Source organism: Macaca thibetana, chromosome 2, assembly GCF_024542745.1.
Source record: "Macaca thibetana thibetana isolate TM-01 chromosome 2, ASM2454274v1, whole genome shotgun sequence".
Classification (NCBI taxonomy): Eukaryota; Metazoa; Chordata; class Mammalia; order Primates; family Cercopithecidae; genus Macaca; species Macaca thibetana.
Window position 1 is genome coordinate 160,934,060 of NC_065579.1, and position 18,603 is coordinate 160,952,662.

The 18,603-nt window shown below is 41.0% G+C and overlaps 1 protein-coding gene across 2 annotated transcripts in view; it reads right to left on the reverse strand.

Moving 5' to 3' along the window:
- Positions 1-17,998, reverse strand: part of SIDT1 (SID1 transmembrane family member 1) — an 88,343-nt gene extending 70,345 nt beyond the window's left edge. For both annotated transcript variants that reach the window (XM_050778788.1, XM_050778787.1), the window contains exon 1: positions 17,058-17,998. In XM_050778788.1, the coding sequence (XP_050634745.1) occupies positions 17,058-17,279 (222 nt within the window). In that variant the 5' untranslated portion in view covers positions 17,280-17,998. The remainder of the gene's footprint in view (positions 1-17,057) is intronic.
- Positions 17,999-18,603: the final 605 nt, after the last annotated feature.

The following is an 18,603-nucleotide window of genomic DNA, read 5'->3' on the forward strand; positions in this document are numbered from 1 at the left end:
CCAATATGGTGAAACCTGCCTCCACTAAAAATACAAAAATTAGCTGGGTGTGGTGGTGGGCACCTGTAGTCCCAGCTACTCGGAAGGCTGAGATAGGAGAATGGCTTGAACCCAGGAGGCAGAGATTGCAGTGAGGTGAGATCGTGCCACTGCACTCCAGCCTGGGTGACAGAGCCAGACTCTATTTCCAAAAAAAAAAAAAAAAAAAAAACAAAAAACTTAGGGCATACCAATAAGAAGCCACAGACTAACTTACAGTTCTGTAACTAGGAACTTTCCAGCAGGATAAACCAAGTAAGGCAGTTGTGTAACTGTAACTAAAAAAATATTTTCTTTTCTTCATTTCTATTTTCACCCTATCAAAGCCTTCTCCTTGTGTTCCCTTGGTCGAGCCCAGGAAACCACTTCGGTTTGGAGCTGCCTGATTGATGGATCTCTGTTTGCTCAAATACTCTCTTTAAATTCTTATTGTGCTTCAGTTTACTTTTTAACACTGCCAAGACTCTTCATGGGATTGCCAGTCACAGCTGGCCGAGTGAAGATGGGACTGCTGGGTAACTGTTGTATAAAAACAGCTGCCCCTGAGCAAAGCAGCCCTGCAGTCCTGAATCCCTTTCTTATCATGGAGACACACTTATAAGCTCAATCACCCCTGGCAAAAAAAAAAAAAAAAAAAAAAGAGAGAGACTATATAGTCCATCTCATGTAGGATATTAATTTATTTTCACAGCCTGGCTTCCAGCTAGCCTGGAAGAGCTCATTCCAGTGAATTCCATCTCATTGAAAAGTGTAGTTTATTCCTTGGGAGCTATTTATTCCCTATACTTTTAAATTCTCAGCATTTTGTACTCAGAGCACTTTTCTAGAAAGAGGCAGTTTCCAGACCTCATCTCACCAATTTCATTATGCCTAGCAATAATCTAGAATAAATATAGCCATATAAGCCTTCATCCTTTGGTTTATAATCTAGATTTTATATTAAAATGTTCAATTCAATACAAACACGGAAAAACGTTGAAGAGGATAATCATTGGCAGGCTAAGAATACAGAAAAATGCACAGTCAGATTCTGGCTACTTTCTGATGAACTTTGTTCAATCAATAAATGTTTGACTCCCTATCCTGTGAGAAGCATTGTTCTGGACACAGGAGATACATTAATCAGGAGTGTAGACGTAGCACTTTTCTCTTTGACATCAGAGGTTTGCGAACAGGATGCCAGTGAACAAGCCATTACATTGACATTCAAGTTCCTGTGGGATTGCATGACATAGATTTTGGGGGGAATATTTTCCTAAAGGATGAGTAGGAATTAACCAGAAAAGGAGGGGGAGGGCAGAGCAAGATAAGTTTCCAAACAAAGGCTACAGTGTAGTAGACATAAGGAAGGAGAAGAGAGACGATAAGAGAAGCATATTTGAAGAATTAAGAGAAAATGAGTTTGACTGGAGCATGAGGTGCATGAAGGGCTATTATAATCCCAAAGAGTGTTATAAGTCATATTGGGGCAGTTGGGGCTTTATTCTAAGGACAAAAGAAAGCCTTTGGAAGGTTTAAGTGCCACCGTGTTGCCATGCTCATCCCTGGAAACTCAGTGTTGCCTCTGTTGCTGCTGAACAGCTGCTTTCTTGTATCGTTGGTTCCCAAGTCAAAGTTTAGGGAAAGCAGATCTGATTGGCAGCATCTTGACTACATGCCCATGCCTGAGCTTGGTGGGGGGTAAAAATAAAAGGGGGGATGAGAAAGTAAGTGCTTGGTGTTGATCTTCTGTCATGAAAGGAGTTCTACCTCTAGTTAATACTCATGAAATGGAGAATTTCCGCCAAACACATAAGAATGATGTATTAGTCCGTTTTCATACTGCTGTGAAGAAATACCCAAGACTGCGTAATTTATAAAGAAAAAGAGGTTTAATGGACTCACAGTTCCACGTGGCTGGGGAGGCCTCACAGTCATGGCAGAAGGCACAGGAGGAACAAAGGCATATTTTGCATGGCGGCAGGCAAGAGAGCGTGTACAGGGGAACTGCTCTTTATAAAGCCATTAGATCTTGTGAGACGTATTCACTATCGTGAGAACAGCATGGGAAAAACCCACCCCCATGATTCAGTCACCTCCCACCGGTCCCCTCCCATGACACATGGGGATTACGGGAGCTACAATTCAAGATGAGATTTGGATGGAGACACAGCCAAACCATATCAAATGGGGTTCAGATTGGGCATTCAAAACATGATTAAGCTCCCTTACACTTGGGACCCTTTTAACACGCAATAAGTAGTGAGACTATCCGAAAGAGCAGTTGTTCCATGGAACATACTTTGGGAAATACTGTCCTGGATATTTTTCATGGAAACTGGTGTGAAGATAGTATGTCCTGAAGAATCTAACAGATTCTGGGCAACCTTTGCCTCTCACTGCAAGAGCTAATCATTTTCTGTCTCTCCAGGTTCCTCAGTTTTTGCATTGGTTTGCTTGCTTTTTTTTGAGATGGAGTTTCACTCTTGTTGCCAGGCTGGAGTTCAATGGCACTATCTAAGCTCACTACAACCTCTGCCTCCCGGGTTCAAGCGATTCTCCTGACTCAACCTCCCAAGTAGCTGGGGTTATAGGCATGCACCACTATGCCTGGCTAATTTTTTTTGTATTTTTAGTAGAGAAGGTGTTTCACCATGTTGGCCGGGTTGGTCTTGAACTCCTGGGCTCAGGTGATCTGCCCACCTCAGCCTCCCAAAATGCTGGGATTACAGGCGTGAGCCACCGCGCCGGCTTCATTGGTTTTTCGGTCCCACTGACATCCCTCTGTCTTTAGACATCCCCAGGCTTGGCTCCTGGGAGGCAGCCAATAGCCTGGGTTGGTTCAGCCTCCTCATAGGTATCTGAGTGTGCTCATCTCCTGTGCATGATTTCTTTTTTCCTCTTTATCTTTCCTATCTCTTTCTACTTCTTGCTAGGTCTCATACTCCTGTGAGGGGATTGGAAAAGGAAAAATAATTATTTTTCTGGTTTGAGACAGATCTCAAGTATCCATGCCCTGGATTTTATTTCCATACATTGCAGGCAAGTATCTTCTAGAACTATTCTGGGGCCTACTTAATTAATGCTCTGAAGATGGAAAAGTAGAAAATTATTGTTATGATTGTAAGAGTTGTGATCTGACACTTACCAGCCTTTTATTTTTGTAATAGAATTTATTGCCAGACTGGCGCCATTTATAACTTTAAATACGTGTTTGTCAGGATATAAATATTACCTAAAGGAAACTGCTTTCTAAATGAGCAAAACCAATCATCTGCAAACATCTTCCTCTTCAAAGACAACTTCTTGAGACAAGCAGAAGAGTCTTCAGGTAAGGCCATGTTTAAGAGAGAAAACCATTTCTAATCGTGGAAAGAACATTGTGGCAGAGATGATCTATGCCACTTGAATTCACTCTGATACTCAGAGGAGATGTTTGTCTTTTGATGGATGAAGGTAGATGGCAGCAGCACCCCAGCTTTTCCCCCTGTCACATCTTGGTCCCTGCCTATGTCTGGGCCCAGGAAGGTGTTTACAAATGCCCCAGCTTCAGCTGCCTCTATGAAGATGTTTGGTGGGATTGGTTTTGGGGTTCCCAAGCATCCAAAACCCTTGCATGTTCTGGAGGAATCACTCCTCCTCCACCCCACTGTGTGAGTTTTGTGGGATGCAAGGCTGCCTATGGATGTCAAAGGGGCCAGATACAGGACCTCCTGTGCTTGGGTAGATGGATATGCCCATTTGGTACATTCAATTGTGAGTAAATGACACAAAAATGAAGAGAGAGTTTTGCGTTCACTGGCAATGGTGATATCAATAGGGTCCATAGCAGCAGGGTCCGGGGTGACCATATCTAGTGGCAGTGTAGGCAGTGGTGTGGGGGAAGAACCCCAAGCAAAGCATTCCTGCGGCATGACTGCTGCTGTAATTTCCTGCAGTGTAGTCTCCCTTGGTCCCCAAATGTTGTCTGAGCCCAGTAACTTATGTTTGTGAGCTACTGGGTATCTTCTTAATGAATTCTTTTTCTGCTTATATTTGCCAGTTGATTTCTGTTGTTTGTAGCTAAGACCCCTGCATGAACCTATGTCCTCTTTCCTTTTCTGTCCATGTTACTCACACCTCACAGCAATTTTAGAGTCTCCCTGTCTACAAACCTCCCCAAATCTTCATTGCACACCTAGATCTCCCCACTGTTTGTCTCTCTCCTTATTCTCCAATGTTTATCCCTTTGTTAACCAGATAAACATTGTCTGACGCTTAGAAAGCTATAATTCTTCCTCCCCGGTGAAGGTGGTATGGAGAGAAAGGCAAGGCAAATACAGGGTATTTTTAGAAGGCAGGAGAAAAGAAGAAAATACAACCATGGACACTCCAGTGTTAACTTTTTGGCCCATAACACAGGCTCCGGGTAGGGGGTTATTGAAGATAGGTGTGAGTCGCTTTGTTCACAAAAGGGCAGTTAAATCTAGAGGGACAGAAATAGTCGGTTAGTCCTGTTTGTCATGGCTTATCTTCGTGGCTGCTTAGTGGGGACCCAGAAATACCAGTTCTCGGGAATAACATTTCCCTGAAGTCACAGACAGGCCAACTGCTCAGGTCTCCAAGATGCCCTGTTCCTGACACAAAGAAGGAACCCAGCATTGATGAAAATAAAACACACACACTACACACACACACACACACACACACACACAACTAAAGCTTACCCCTTGGGATCCACAGCGAGTCAGAGTAAGACCATGGTTCACGGGAGGCTGTGGCTCTTTTAAACACTGAAGAAAATTTGACAACTTCACAGTTTTACTTAGTATCAACCCAGCTTGCCTGGTACACAGACAGATGGCTGGACAATTCATTGGGGGAAAATGATAATAAAAAATCTCGTTTCAGTTTTCAGTAATTGTAAGGGAGTCAGACATAGTCTTAAATTGCATGATCAAAAGACATGACTGTGAAAATGTGCTATGATATTTAATAATTATTTTTGTTGTTGATAAGCATAGCTGATGTGCTCTCGTGCGCACATCTCGTGATTTAGTAGAAATATCTTGAGGAAATACCCTTCGGAACTTGAATTACATTCCTGGCTATGCTTCAAACTAGTACATGATTTTGGGCAAGTAATTTATATCACTTACTCTCAGTTTTCTTCTTTGTTAAGTGGGAAGAGATTGGGAGATTTAAAAGGTACTTTGAACCTCAAAACAGAAATACCGTTTGACCCAGTAATCACATTACTGGGTATATGCCCAAAGGAATGTAAATCATTCTATTATAAGGACACCTCCATGCATATGTTCACTGCAGCACCATTCACAATAGCAAAGACATGGAATCAACCTAAATGTCCATCAATTATAGATTGGATAAAGAAAACATGGTATATATGCACCATGGAATACTATGCAGCCATAAAATAGAATGAGATTATGTCCTTTGCAGGGACATGGATGGAGCTGGAGGCGATTATCCTTAACAAACTAACACAGGAACAGAAAACCAAATACCACATGTTCTCACTTATAAGTGGAATCTAAATGATGAGAAGACATGGACACATAGAGGGGAACAACACACACTGGGGCCTACTGGAGGGTGGAGGGTGGGAGGAGAGAGAGGATCAGGAAAAATAACTAATGGGTACTAGGCTTAGTTGAGTGATAAAACAATCTGGATGATGAAATAATTGTACAACAAAACCCCATGATGCAAGTTTACCTATACAACAAACCTGCACATATATCCCTGAACTTAAAATAAAAGTTTAAAAAGAAATAAAATAAAATTTCAAGGAAAAAACTTAAAAAAATTTTTTAAGGTCTTTTGAATTCCTAAAATATAGCTACCTCTTTCTTATGGTTCAAAGAATTTTTATATGTTCTTTTAGCTATGGATGAGAAAACCCAGAAAAGAAGTCTCAAATGCAAGCCCCATTATATTTATGTAGCTAAAGAGAGTTGACAAAGATAAGCTCATTGACTTGGATAAAGGAAATGATGGAACATGACATCAATACAGTTATATACTGACTGCCCAAGGCACATGTCTTCTTCATCTTCCACCACTGGAAGACAGATTTCTACCACTGGAACTCTCCAGCAAAACCTTGATAACTGGGAGATCAGCCCTCTAGCAACTGAGATTATTTGTTATGGCTCTGAATCAGAAAGTAAAAAAGAAAATTTACCTCTATTCTAAGAAAATAGAATATGCTTGCCATTAGCAAAGCCTCAAACAACCACAGGACACTACCCAGAAAAGAGGGAGAATCTTGATGGGTTGACCCTGTTCATAAGAAATTTGAAGACAAAAAGGCTAGAAGCAGAGAGACATAGATACATAGGGAAAGGGGGTGGTAAGAGAATGGTAGAGTTTAGCAATGCTGGCAGCAGAAGGGAAGGTTGGGAATGGTGATAAGAACACTGAGCACCCGGTGTGGGGCTGCTTCCAAGCCTTTGCACCAAGGCAAAGTATAATTGTAAACATGTACACAATAGTGTAACGCTAAAAATATAGGGAGATATTTTCAACAAATGATGCTAAAACAACTGGACAGCATATGCAAAAAAAAAAAAAAACCATCTAGACAGAGACCTCATAACTTTCACAAAAATTAATGCAAAATGGATTATGTCTAAGTGTAAAATGAAAAATTATAAAACTTCCAAAAGATAGCATAGGAGAAAAATCGAGGTGACTTTTGATTTGGTGACAGCTTTTTATATACACCACCAAAAGCATGATCCATGAAAAAAATTAATATGATAGTTTATTAAAATAAAAATGTTTGATCTGTGTAAGATACTACTAAGAAAATGAAGAGGCAAGGCTCAAATAGGGAGAAAATATTTGTAAAGTATTTATCTGATAAAGGACTGGTATCCAAAATCTACAAAGAACTCTTCTCAACAATAATGAATAAAACAACCAAATTTAAAAATAGGCAAAAGATCTAAACAGACACCTTACCAGAGAAGATATATAGATGGTAAACAAGCATATGAAAATATGCTCAACAACATTGGGATTTGCAATTAAAGGGAATTGCAAAGCAGCAATGAGATGCCAATATACACTTATTAGAATGGCTAAAAGACAAAATACTGATAACATCAAATGCTGATGAGGTTGTGGAGCAACAGGAACTCTCATTCATTGCTGGTGGTAATTCAAAATGATACAGCCACTTTAGAAGAAAGACAGTTTGACACTTTCTTACAAAGCTAAACGTAGTCTTACTACATAGTCCAGCAATCATACACCTAGGTATTTACCCAAATGAGTTGAAAATTTATGGCCACACAGAAACCCACACACACATTTTACAGCAGCTTTATTCATAATTGCCAAAAATTGATAGCAACCAAGATGTCCTTCAATAGAGGAATGGATAAACACACTGTAGTATATCCAGACAATGAAATATTATTCAGCATTAAAAAGAAATGAGGCATCAAGCCATAAAAAGACATGGAGGAACCTTAATGTTTTACATTTTGCTATGTAAAAGAAGCAAGTATGAAAAAGCTACAAGTTGTATAATTCCAACTTCTGCCTTCTTACAGTTCTGGCTGGGCCTGAAAATTAAATTGGCCTAAGATAGATCAACAGAAGAAAACCATACAAAGTTAATATAAGTTTTTTTTTGGTGTGTGACACGGACACCCTCATGAGGAAATGAAGACCCAAAGACACAGTTAGATTTGAATACTTATATATTGAATTAGACAAAGAGTAGTAAATTGTAAAAATGTGACAAGGCAAAGGGGCTTGGGCTAAGATAGTTAATGGCAGGGAGAAGTGGCCAGGAAGATAAGGGTTCTTCTAATAACATTTGTACGCAGGACCTTCTTTCTCAACTTCCCACCCTCGATGATGAGAATGTTACTTTCCTTTTAATATAGAGAGTATCTTTCACATGATTTACATTTCCTGCTTTTAAGAAAGAGAATAAAGGTCAGAGTGACCTTCTTGCATCTGTTGTTTTTCAAGTAGTTTTAACTCAAAATAGTCAATATGCCAGAGTAGCATATTGTGGAGTGGCATGTTCTGAACTCCTTCACAACTATGTGACATTCTGGAAAAGGCAAAACTAGAGAGACAGTAAAAATAAAACAAAACCAGTGGTTGCCAGGGGTTCAAGAGAAGGGAATAAAGGATGAATTAGTGGAACACAGACTATTTTCAGGGGGTGAAACTATCCTGTACAGTATCATAATGATGGATACACAACTTTATGTATTTCTCAAAATCCACAGAACTATGCAATACCAACAGTGAACCCCAATGTAAAATACAGATTTTAGTTAATAATAAATACATATTGGTTCAATATTAGTGTACCACAATAATGCAAGATGTTAATAATGAGGGAAATTTTATGGGGGTGGGGTGGAGAGAAGGTATCAATGAGGAAGCAAACCAAGTCAAAATACTTTAGGATCCTGGGTTAGGCACAGAGAGGGCAAATTTGTATTTATGCTCTTGAAGGTCCAAGGTATCAACTCTAAGTACCCCATGCAACCAGAGAATGTTTTTACTCAGGACAACATATTACTTCATGATAAACTTTAATTTTGCCACCATTTAAGAAATAAAGTTTTATTAAAATGCTTAGAGTTTAACCAAAATATAGGTGATCCTCACCTTTAAATTAATCGTACTTTACTATCAATAATTACATATCAGCACCCCTGGCCAGACTTGAGACCAACTGTAGAAGGCTAGGTCCAAAAGAAAGTTTTTAAAAATTATGATTTGAGAAATAGCTCCTAAAATGCTTTTCAGTCGTCCAAAGAGGGGGAAAATTTCCTGGTTCTTGGGAGCTGTGACAGGGAGGCGAATTATAAATAGCTTTCTTATCAGGAAAGAAGGTATATATTCAACTTTCTCTGGACACACTTTTCAATATAAGATACCTTTAAACCAACTTCACTTGTCTTGTTCAACTTGCTGAAAAATGCCCTGTTCAATCTTGTACAAAAATCAGCATCTCCATGTCCTTCTTTCTAATGGCAAAATCAATTTCTTTATTATTGTCACAGCAACAAAAAAAAAAAAAAAAAAAAAAGAGGGAATGAGAATTCAAAGTAAGGAATTATTTCAACAAATAATTTTTAATTAGTTTTATTATTAACAACATTTAATATATAACCTATATTTGCTGTATAACACTAAGCTTTAATTTTCCCTCTATGAGAGCAACTTTTTTAGCCTCCACATATGAATAAGAACATTCCTGTACAGGAATGGAACACTCTTTTTTTTTTTTTATAAAGAAGGGCCTCACTATACTTTCTGCTTATTTGAAAAGGAAAATATCAAGCATCTCATGGATCTGCCAGGTGATATAATCTAATCAGTCTTTTCTATTTCACCCACACATAAAAACCAACATCACAAATAGCTAGAAGAGCTGATTTTGAATGTTCCCAACACAAAGATATGATACATGTTTGAGGCAATGGATATGCTAATTAGCCTGATTTGGTCATTACACATTCCATACATGTATCAAAATATCACACACTATCCCCAGAAATACGTACAATTTTTATGTGTCAATCAAAAATAATTTTATTATTGAAATATCATTTTGCTAGTGATGGGGAGAGGAGAGAGGAAACCTGCTTTCTGTGTTAGAGTGAGAGAGAGATTCTTAGTATATACCCACAATATAAAATACTTAGAACGATAGGTTGTTTATAACAAGATTTTAATGTAAATGAAAGCAATAATTAGATCAAATAAGCATCTATATGCCCATGCTGATATAAATAAAAGAAATAAGTAAATAAATGAGAAGAAAATTTCTTTCTTACAGTAGAATATTAACGGATAAATGTAGAAGGAACAATGAATTAGAAGATCACAAGTTGGAAACCATCATAGTAATATCTAATGCAGGCAGGAATAATCAATGGATGCTAAAAGTAGTTGTTGAAAGTTTGATGAGGCACACAGTATTTACATAGTATCAAGTATTACTTCACAATGACTTCCTTTTTTTTTTTTTGAGACAGAGTCACTCTGTCGCCCAGGCTAGAGTGCAATGATGCGGTATCAGCTCACTGCAACCTCCGCCTCCCAGGTTCAAGCAACTCTCCTGCCTCAGCCTCCTGAGTAGCTGGGATTACAGGTGCCCTCCACCATGCCTGCCTAATTTTTGTATTTTTAGTAGACAGGGTTTTGCCATGTTGGTCAGGCTGGTCTCAAACTCCTCACCTCAGGTGGATCTGCCTGCCTTGGCCTCCCAAAGTGCTGGGATTACAGGCATGAGCTACCGCACCTGGCCCGCAAATGACTTCTTAATTATGAAAGGGATTATGCGACGGTGTGATGTCGGCTTACTGCAACCTCCACTTCCCAGGTTCAGGTGATTCTCCTGCCTCAGCCTCCTGATTAGCTGGGATTACAGGCATGGGCCACAACGTCCGGCTGCTTATTTTGTATTTTTAGTAGAGATGTGGTTTCACCATTTTGGCCAGGCTAGTCTCAAACTCCTTAACTCAGGTGATCCATCTGCCTCGGCCTCCCCAAGTAACCCTTTTATTCCTTATAAATTACTCAGCCTCAAAAGAATACAAACACACTACGATAGTAACTAAGTTGATCTAGTTGAGAACTAGGATTTTTGGCATGAAAGAAAGAAGATGTGGATGTAATATCTTCCATAAGGATGAGGTTAAGTAAAAACCTTATATTTCTGAATTTGAATTGGAAGTAATAGTATAAACTTATGATCTATTTCTTAGCATGTCCACTGAAAAGGCTTAGATAAAGGTTACCAATCCATTCCTAATAAGGGCCCCTAGTTCCCAAACTGTGGTCTCTAAAAGCTCTATCGCTCCAAGGAATAGCCTTGGACCTTCCTGCAGAAATGACTGGTTGCAGTTTGGGAAAGGAATAACTTCATACAAGAAAGCAAGGAGGCTGTCAAAGAGCAATTGGGTTTTACCAAAATAATTCAGGAGCCAACTTGAATTGCCTTTTGCTGGCGAAAGATGAACAATTTAAACTTAAATAAGGATAATAACTGTATTGGAATAAAATGTATCAGATATGTTTAAATGCATAAGCTCATGATTATGCTAAATAAAATCTCATTGATCATCATTATAGGCTATTAGGAGACCAACTTATTATTTTAAAAAATGGTAAAGGTAAAGAAGAAGGCATTTATTTCATTTTTTCTTTACAAACAGTAGCTCAAGGTAACCAAATAGCCAACAAGGTGAAGTTTCCCATTATAGAAGTATTCCAGCTCATAAAATGAAAAATAAATCATAGAATTAAAATATCATTATCTTGCTGCTACTAATGAATTCATGGAACTAGACAATGATGATCAATGATGGCTACCATTAAAAAAAAAAAAAGACACAATCAGACATTATGTGCTTTCTGGAAGAAATATACCATATCACCTTTGATATAGTCTTGCCAAAACATAAATTGGATATATTTTTCCATATCTGAAATGCCTTTCCCGTTTCTTTCTGCCAACCAAAATTTTGCTTACCTATCATAACCTTCTCATGTCTCATTTCCTCTGACACAGCTATGTGTGGGAGGTATGTCCTCTCTTAAATCTTATAGTGCTTGCAGAACTGCTGTTCAATAAAAATAAAATGTGAGCCACATATGTGTTTGAAAATTTTCTGGTAACTACATTAAAATGGTAAAGAGAAACATGTAAAGTTAATGTTATGACTATAGTTAATTTAATATATCAAAAATATTATCATTTAAACACAACATACAAATACTAACGACACATTTTCTATTATTTTTGTTGTATGGTCTTCAATAACTGGTATGTATTCTATGTTTAACAGCACATTTCCCTTCAGACTAGTCACATTTCAAGTGCTCAATAGCCATTGGACAGCACAGACTTACAGAATCCATCACACAACTTAGCACCTGATTGTCAAGTCTGGGTAGGCAGAAGGCAGCTCCTCCATAACATCAGAGCCATAACTGGAGTAATGTTATCTCCTAAACAACCCATGACACACTGATGCCCTGTTTTCAGAGTCTCTGAGAAAAATGTAGGAGGTGATTGCTACAGATTGAATGTTTGTGTTCCCACCAAAATTCACATGTTGAAACTTAATCCCCAATATGATGGATTTGAAAATAGGGCCTTTGGAAAGTAATTGGGTCACAAGAGCGTTCATGGAGGGATTATTGCCCTTATAAGAAGAAGCATGAGGCCAGGCACAGTGGCTCATGCCTGTAATTCAAGCACTTTGGGAGGCCAAGGTGGGCAGATCACCTGAGGTCAGGAGTTCGAGACCAGCCTGGCCAACATGGAGTAACCCTGTCTCTACTAAAAATATAAAAATGAGCTGGGTGTGGTAGTGCATGCTTGTAATCCCAGCTACTCGGGAGGCTGAGGCACTAGAATCACTTGAACCTGGGAGGCAGGGATTGCAGTGAGCTGAGATCGCACCACTGCACTCTAGCCTGGGTGACAGAGTAAGATTCTGTCTCAAAAATAAATAAATAAATAAATAAAAAGAAGAAGACACATGAAAGACTATTCTTCTCTCTTTGCTCTTTTGGCCATGTGAGGACACAGAAAGAAGGAGCTTGTCTACAAACCAGGAAGCAGTCCCTCACCAGACATGAGATTTGCCGATGGTGGTCTGTTATATCCACCTAGGTGGACTGAGACAGTCCAATCATTTAGATAATGGGCTAATGAGATGAGTCTTTCCTCCAACGAGTACTAGTGCAGTTCAGCAAAAGGACATACGAAGATAGCAGAGGAGGCTTCTTGGCCTCAGTACATAAAGAGTAAGCATTCCTATACGAGACAGGGAGAACTCAGGCCATCATATCAAAGTTCTAAATTCTTCCATGTAATTAGTAATGCATATAGCTAGAAGTTACCACCGGAGTGTCCACATGGACATTTCATTGTTCTTAAGGACTGGGTAGGCTTTTTGAATCTGGATCCAAGAGACTGGTTTAACTGGTTCTAGGTGTACAACTACCGGTTTATATTAATAAAGCTGAGGGTTGTTCCTTGGGCGTGGAAAAGTATATGTCATTAAAAGATAAATGCCTCAGTTAATAAATGAGACAAAAGAAATACTTCCAGGGAAATATTTCAAATTAAAAAATCGTACGGAAAAACCTCAGAGAAGACAGCCTGTTGCCCAGTGGTTAGATTTTATTTAAGGGTTTCTTATCACCATCTAGCTCAAATAGAAACATCTGATTGTTGCTGCCACCTGTCTCTACAAGGGTATTCTCATTTCCCAGTAAACCTGCATTGTGCCTTCTGTCCCAGTCAAACATATCCCTGGCAACTTTCCCAACAAGGTAGTTTCCTTCTAGCCTGGCTGAGCCCTGTGGTTATAGAACACCCTGTTTGCAGAGTATAGCGCTCCTCCTTTTAAAGTGAGTCTCCAGACATCTCCTTCCAGAGAAATGAAATGAATCATGATCTTGCCTAACCCGCACCTCCAATTATTATTTTCATCATTTTTATTTAAAGCAGTCACTCCATTCTCTAAGCGATTTTTTTAAAGGCAACTTCATATTTACATTACCCTATGCCTGGAAGGCATATGAGACTTTTCCTGGTGCTGAGTTCCACTAATTAGTATGACACAAGCTTGGCTGAATAGTTCTCTGGGACAGTTTGGTATGGGAGATGCAGTGGCTGACAGGAAAGATTAGGAGCAATGGCTCCCACAACAGCTTCCTGTCTTTAAGCCTGAACTTAGAATAGACTTTCGCCTCCAAGGCACAGGAAAAATAATGGCAAGCAACAATGGCTTGAAGAAAAAGGAAAACAAAGATTAAAGCTCAAAAACTAGACGTTTTTTTCCTAAACCAAATTCTTTGTTGCACTGAAGAGGGGAGGTGGGCAATGACCCTGCGGGGTAGAAAGACTTATCTTATCAAGACTTTGTTCAGGTCAAAGGGAAAACAGTCATGTCCAAGCTTCTGCTCCAAAGAGCATAGGTCTGGGGTCATACATTGCTATTTAACAGAGCCTCTTAGTGAGCGTGGGATAAGCAATGATGGCAAAAATTGCACAACATGGGAGGGTAACAAAAATTTAGTGGGTAGGGGCCAGCATTTGAGGAGGTGTGAGGGGATGGCCAAGAAGATAGTGACAAACCAGCACCTGAAAGAGAGCATCGCAATCTTGAAATCCCCCTGGTGGTAAATTGTCGAAACAGTATGGGCTATCTTGTGCTGTGATGTCATTCCGCTATGTTATTCCAAACCTTCAGTAAAATTCTGCTACATCCAACAGCCTTGTGTTCCTGCAAGAAGGGGCTGCTGATATCTAACACAGGACAAAAAGAACCAAGAAGAAAGCAGGAACCGAGAGTAATGGTTTGGACAGACAGATCAAGAAAATATCTTCTCTGGAGAAAGCAACAGGAATACTGGCTGGTAGGAGAGGAGGTTAATTTCCCACAGTAAGTGGCTTGAGGGCTCCACCACTGCATTTGCATATTAAAGACTGGTCCCAGAAGGCTGTAAGATTTGAGGACATCTGGCTTATATTGTGAATACTGGCACTAAAATAATTGAAATTTTTGTTATCTCCTGTTCCCATGGTTCCCAACTTTGTATTTCTCAGACTAGTAATATTTTAATAAAAATTCTAGGGACTGCTTGGGTTGTTAACCTTGTGTCATTCAAAAGTATTTTAAAAACCGTTTCATAAAATAAAGGACATGTTAACACACACAGACAAATAGGGCATAATAGAACAATTTTTAAAATGTGTTTTTATAAAAACCAAATTTGTTTTATAAAAGAAAATTGTTTTTATGTTTTTATCTGAAATGATCTCACATTTTCCAGACTGTTAAATTGAAGACGGTGTACATTTCATTTTATTTAGCCTTAGCTAATAACCCTTTATTCACTTATTTGTTCATTTTTGGAAAAAACTAAATGTTTTTTATAAGCCTCTTTTTCCTTTCAAAAAACAAACAAACAAACCATTTTTTAAAAAACAGGGTATCACTCTGTCCCAGGTGGGAGTACAGTGGCAAGAGCTCAGCTCACTGCAGCCTCAAATTCCTGGGCTCAAGCAATCCTCCTGCCTCCACCCCCTAAGTAGCTGGGACTATAGGCTTATGTGCCATCACACCCAGCTAATTTTAAAAAATTTTTTTGTATAGAGAGGGTCTCATTATGTTGTCTAGTCTGATCTTGAACTCCTGGTCTCAAGCAGTCCTCCCACCTTGTCCTCCAGAGTGCTGGGATTACAGGTGTGAGCCATTGTGCCTGGCTTATAAACCTCTTACGTGCCATTCACTGTGCTAGGTACTGGAGTACAGAGATGAACATGACTTTGCCCCTGCCCTCAATATCTCAAGGTTTACCAGGGAAGTCAACCAGGTGATCTCAAGTGCAAAACTCACACAATACTAAGGGGACAATGTAAAAGCAACAGTTCAAAACCAGACGCTCTATCTCTATGCAGAACTGCAAGAAATACCAAAGCCTGATGTCAGGATTTACTTAGCACACGTAATTTGAGTTTTCTTACCAATGATTTAGGGGGAAGCTGAGACTTACTCCAGAAATCATGGAGTTTTCAGACTTTTTTCTGCTCCCAGCCAATCACAGGGCTAGGAACACACCTCATGTGCAACATGTCAGCCAGTCCATGGGTACTCCCACCCTAGATAGAAAGAGGTTGGGTATGTGGGGTGTGGGAAACAAAAACTGCAGCCTCTCCCTTGTCTACCATGGAATAGGTCTGCGCACAGCCACTCTGCTCACTACAGAACATATAACCTGAAGGTTACTGGAGGACAGAGCAGGGTGAGGGCTGTGCTGCCATGGTGACAGTGCCACAGGATTTGGTGCCGCACTGGAGATGGGGCACTCAGGGCACTTTCTGGCTACACACAGCTGGAAGATGTCTGGGAGCAGTGTTAGGCACATTGGACCCCCTGCTCAATACAAACCACCCTCACTTTGGGAAGTGATGAGGTTTTCTAGTTCTGATCTGGAGTGAGAATCAGAGAGGGAGGCATATCATGGTATCCCAATCATCTAGTTCTGGAATTTCCCTAGAGGGTAGGGGATGCTGATATAGTAAGAGATACATAAACATATTTATATGGGAAGAAGCTCCAGAGGTTGGTACACTGGGGAGGCCCCCCCAACCCTTTCTTTCTCTCTCTCTCTCTCTCTCTCTCTCTCTCTCTCTCTCTCTCTCTCCCCCTGCCCAGTGCTGCTCCAGAGGTACAACACTAGAGGAAAGAAATGAACTATATGCATCTCCTTACATTATATAATCAGAGTATGTATGTCAAAGGGATAGTCACTGGAACATTTCCCCCTCCTTATCTTCCCTCAACTCTTGTCAAAAATAGGTCTAGAACTTTCACACAATTATCCATCCTTATTTAAAATCAAAACGTGGATGGATCAGCCGATGGCTGCAGTTCTCACGTCTTTGCCCGGGTCTTCTGGCATCTCTGAAGCACATACGTGTGACAATGGTACAGAAACGCAGGAAGTGACTGTTGAATGCATAGAGGTTTTGCAGCTTCCGTCCATTGTCACACAATTTCCATTTTAGATTCTGAGCAGTTCTCCCTCTCCAAGCGCTATGAAATAGAAGGGTCTGACTGAATCATCCGCTTGAAATTAGGTTTCTTCCCTGCAGGGGATTAAGAACCGAGGTGCGGTCCTTCTGCGCGCTCCACACCACACCCCGCAACCCTAGAAATCAGGACTTTCCCGGAGAAAGGCCCAGCAGGGAGCCAGGACCCGCAGACGGTGCGGGGAACTGGTGCCTCTGCAAAGCCCAGAAATGCCCGTGACCAGGCCAGGGGAGGCGCGAGGCGAAGCAGAGTTGTCCCCGAGGCGTGTTGCGGCAGCTCGGGCAGGGCAGTGATTGCTTCGGAGGAGAAAGGGAACAAACGTCCCCTGGTCCCCGAGGTCTCCCAAGGTCAATTCCCAGGGGACTCCAAAGCAGCGACGGAGCTCTGAGATCTGGCAAGTTTCTAGGAGTCAAGTGAGGGGAGCGAGTGTCTTACCTGGCCGGGCTGGCTGGTGTAGTTGAAAGAGTAGATGTTCTCGGTGCTGAGATTCACCACCCCGCTGTAGACATGATCGAAATCGGCGCCCCTGGCAGGGTCGAGGGGGTCGCGGCGCGGTGCCGGGGGCTGCCTGGGGGATTTCGCCGGGTGCCCGGGCGACGCCGCCAGCAGGAGCCAGGGCAGCGCGCAGAGCAGCGCGAGCCGCGGGCAGCCGCGCATGGTGGGCACCGCGCCCAGGCTCGGAAGCAGAGCCACCCTGGGGAGGGGGCGAGCGCAGAGAGGGTCCTTCCAAATCCCGGGGCAGGGCCGGGCGTCCGCCTCAGCGCCGAGCGGGCAATGCCTGGCGAGCCCAGCCGGCCAGGGCTGGCAGCGTGCAGACGAAGGGTCGATCAAATATTGATGCTGCCTCCTGGGGTCTCCACGGGAGGTCACGGGTGAAGAGTGGGGGGACTGGAGAAGTGGAGATGAGGGGGCTGCTGATTTTCCTCCGGCTTCTAAGTTCCCCCTTTCTCATCGCCGAGAATCCCCCCACTTACCCAGCCAGAATTTAGACCGATCTCTTCTCCCTCAACCTCAATAACAGCAGTAACAAAAGGCATTGGAGTCATTAAAAAGAAATATCCGCTAGTCTCGAAAAGTCAACCTGACCCCACATCGAGGAGGAAATTCGGTCTGTTTCAAATACGCGTGCACCCTGGCTGCAGGAGAAGAAATAGAAAGCAAAAGAGCCCGTCCCCCAAGAGGGTGCGCGAGTTCGCTTTCCCAGGCTGCTACCTGCAGAGAACTCTTGCCTGTCTGAACGATAATTACTCTCTATTCTCCCCTCTCTAATAGAACGTCTCCTCAGACACCTGTTTTATTTCTTTATTACCTCCTACTCTCCAAGGAGAGTCTCACGTCATCACGTTCTCTCCCTCACCATATGTGTATGTATGTAAATATGTACAGTAAAAAAAAAAAAAAAAAAAAAAAAGATATGGTAAAGAGAACAATTTCCAGCACTGCCTGAAGTCTGGTCCCGGAAGTTGTCAAAAAACGACTCAGACTAACTAGATTTATGCAGAAGGCATTTCTTTCCACCCCACCCTCTTGCCTACTTTACCATTGCAATGACTTCTTACAGATTCCAGGAGAATCCCCAGAATAGATTTTTTAAAGGCAGAAACCACAGCCTATCATAAAAAGGAAATACTTTTCTGATAAAAATTAGGGGATTCGATTTAAAGAGTTAAAGAGGCAGTTAAGGAGCAGGGTGAGAATGGGTTCATCAGAAGACCTTGCAGAACATTGAACAATCACAATTGAGGTGTGGAAGAGAACTCACTGTTTTATTTCAGCTTCATGACTTGTGTAGTAGAAAATAATGTAATTGCGTTCAACCTGAAGGACCATTTAAAAAGAAGCCACTGAGAAAGAAAAGATCTTGTTCAAAAATTTAAGACTGCAGATTAAAATCCTAGTACTTACCATCTTTAAAGAGATGGATTTTTGTTTTTACTTTGTCTAATTCCTTTAATTTCTTGAAACATCAAGAATGAATACA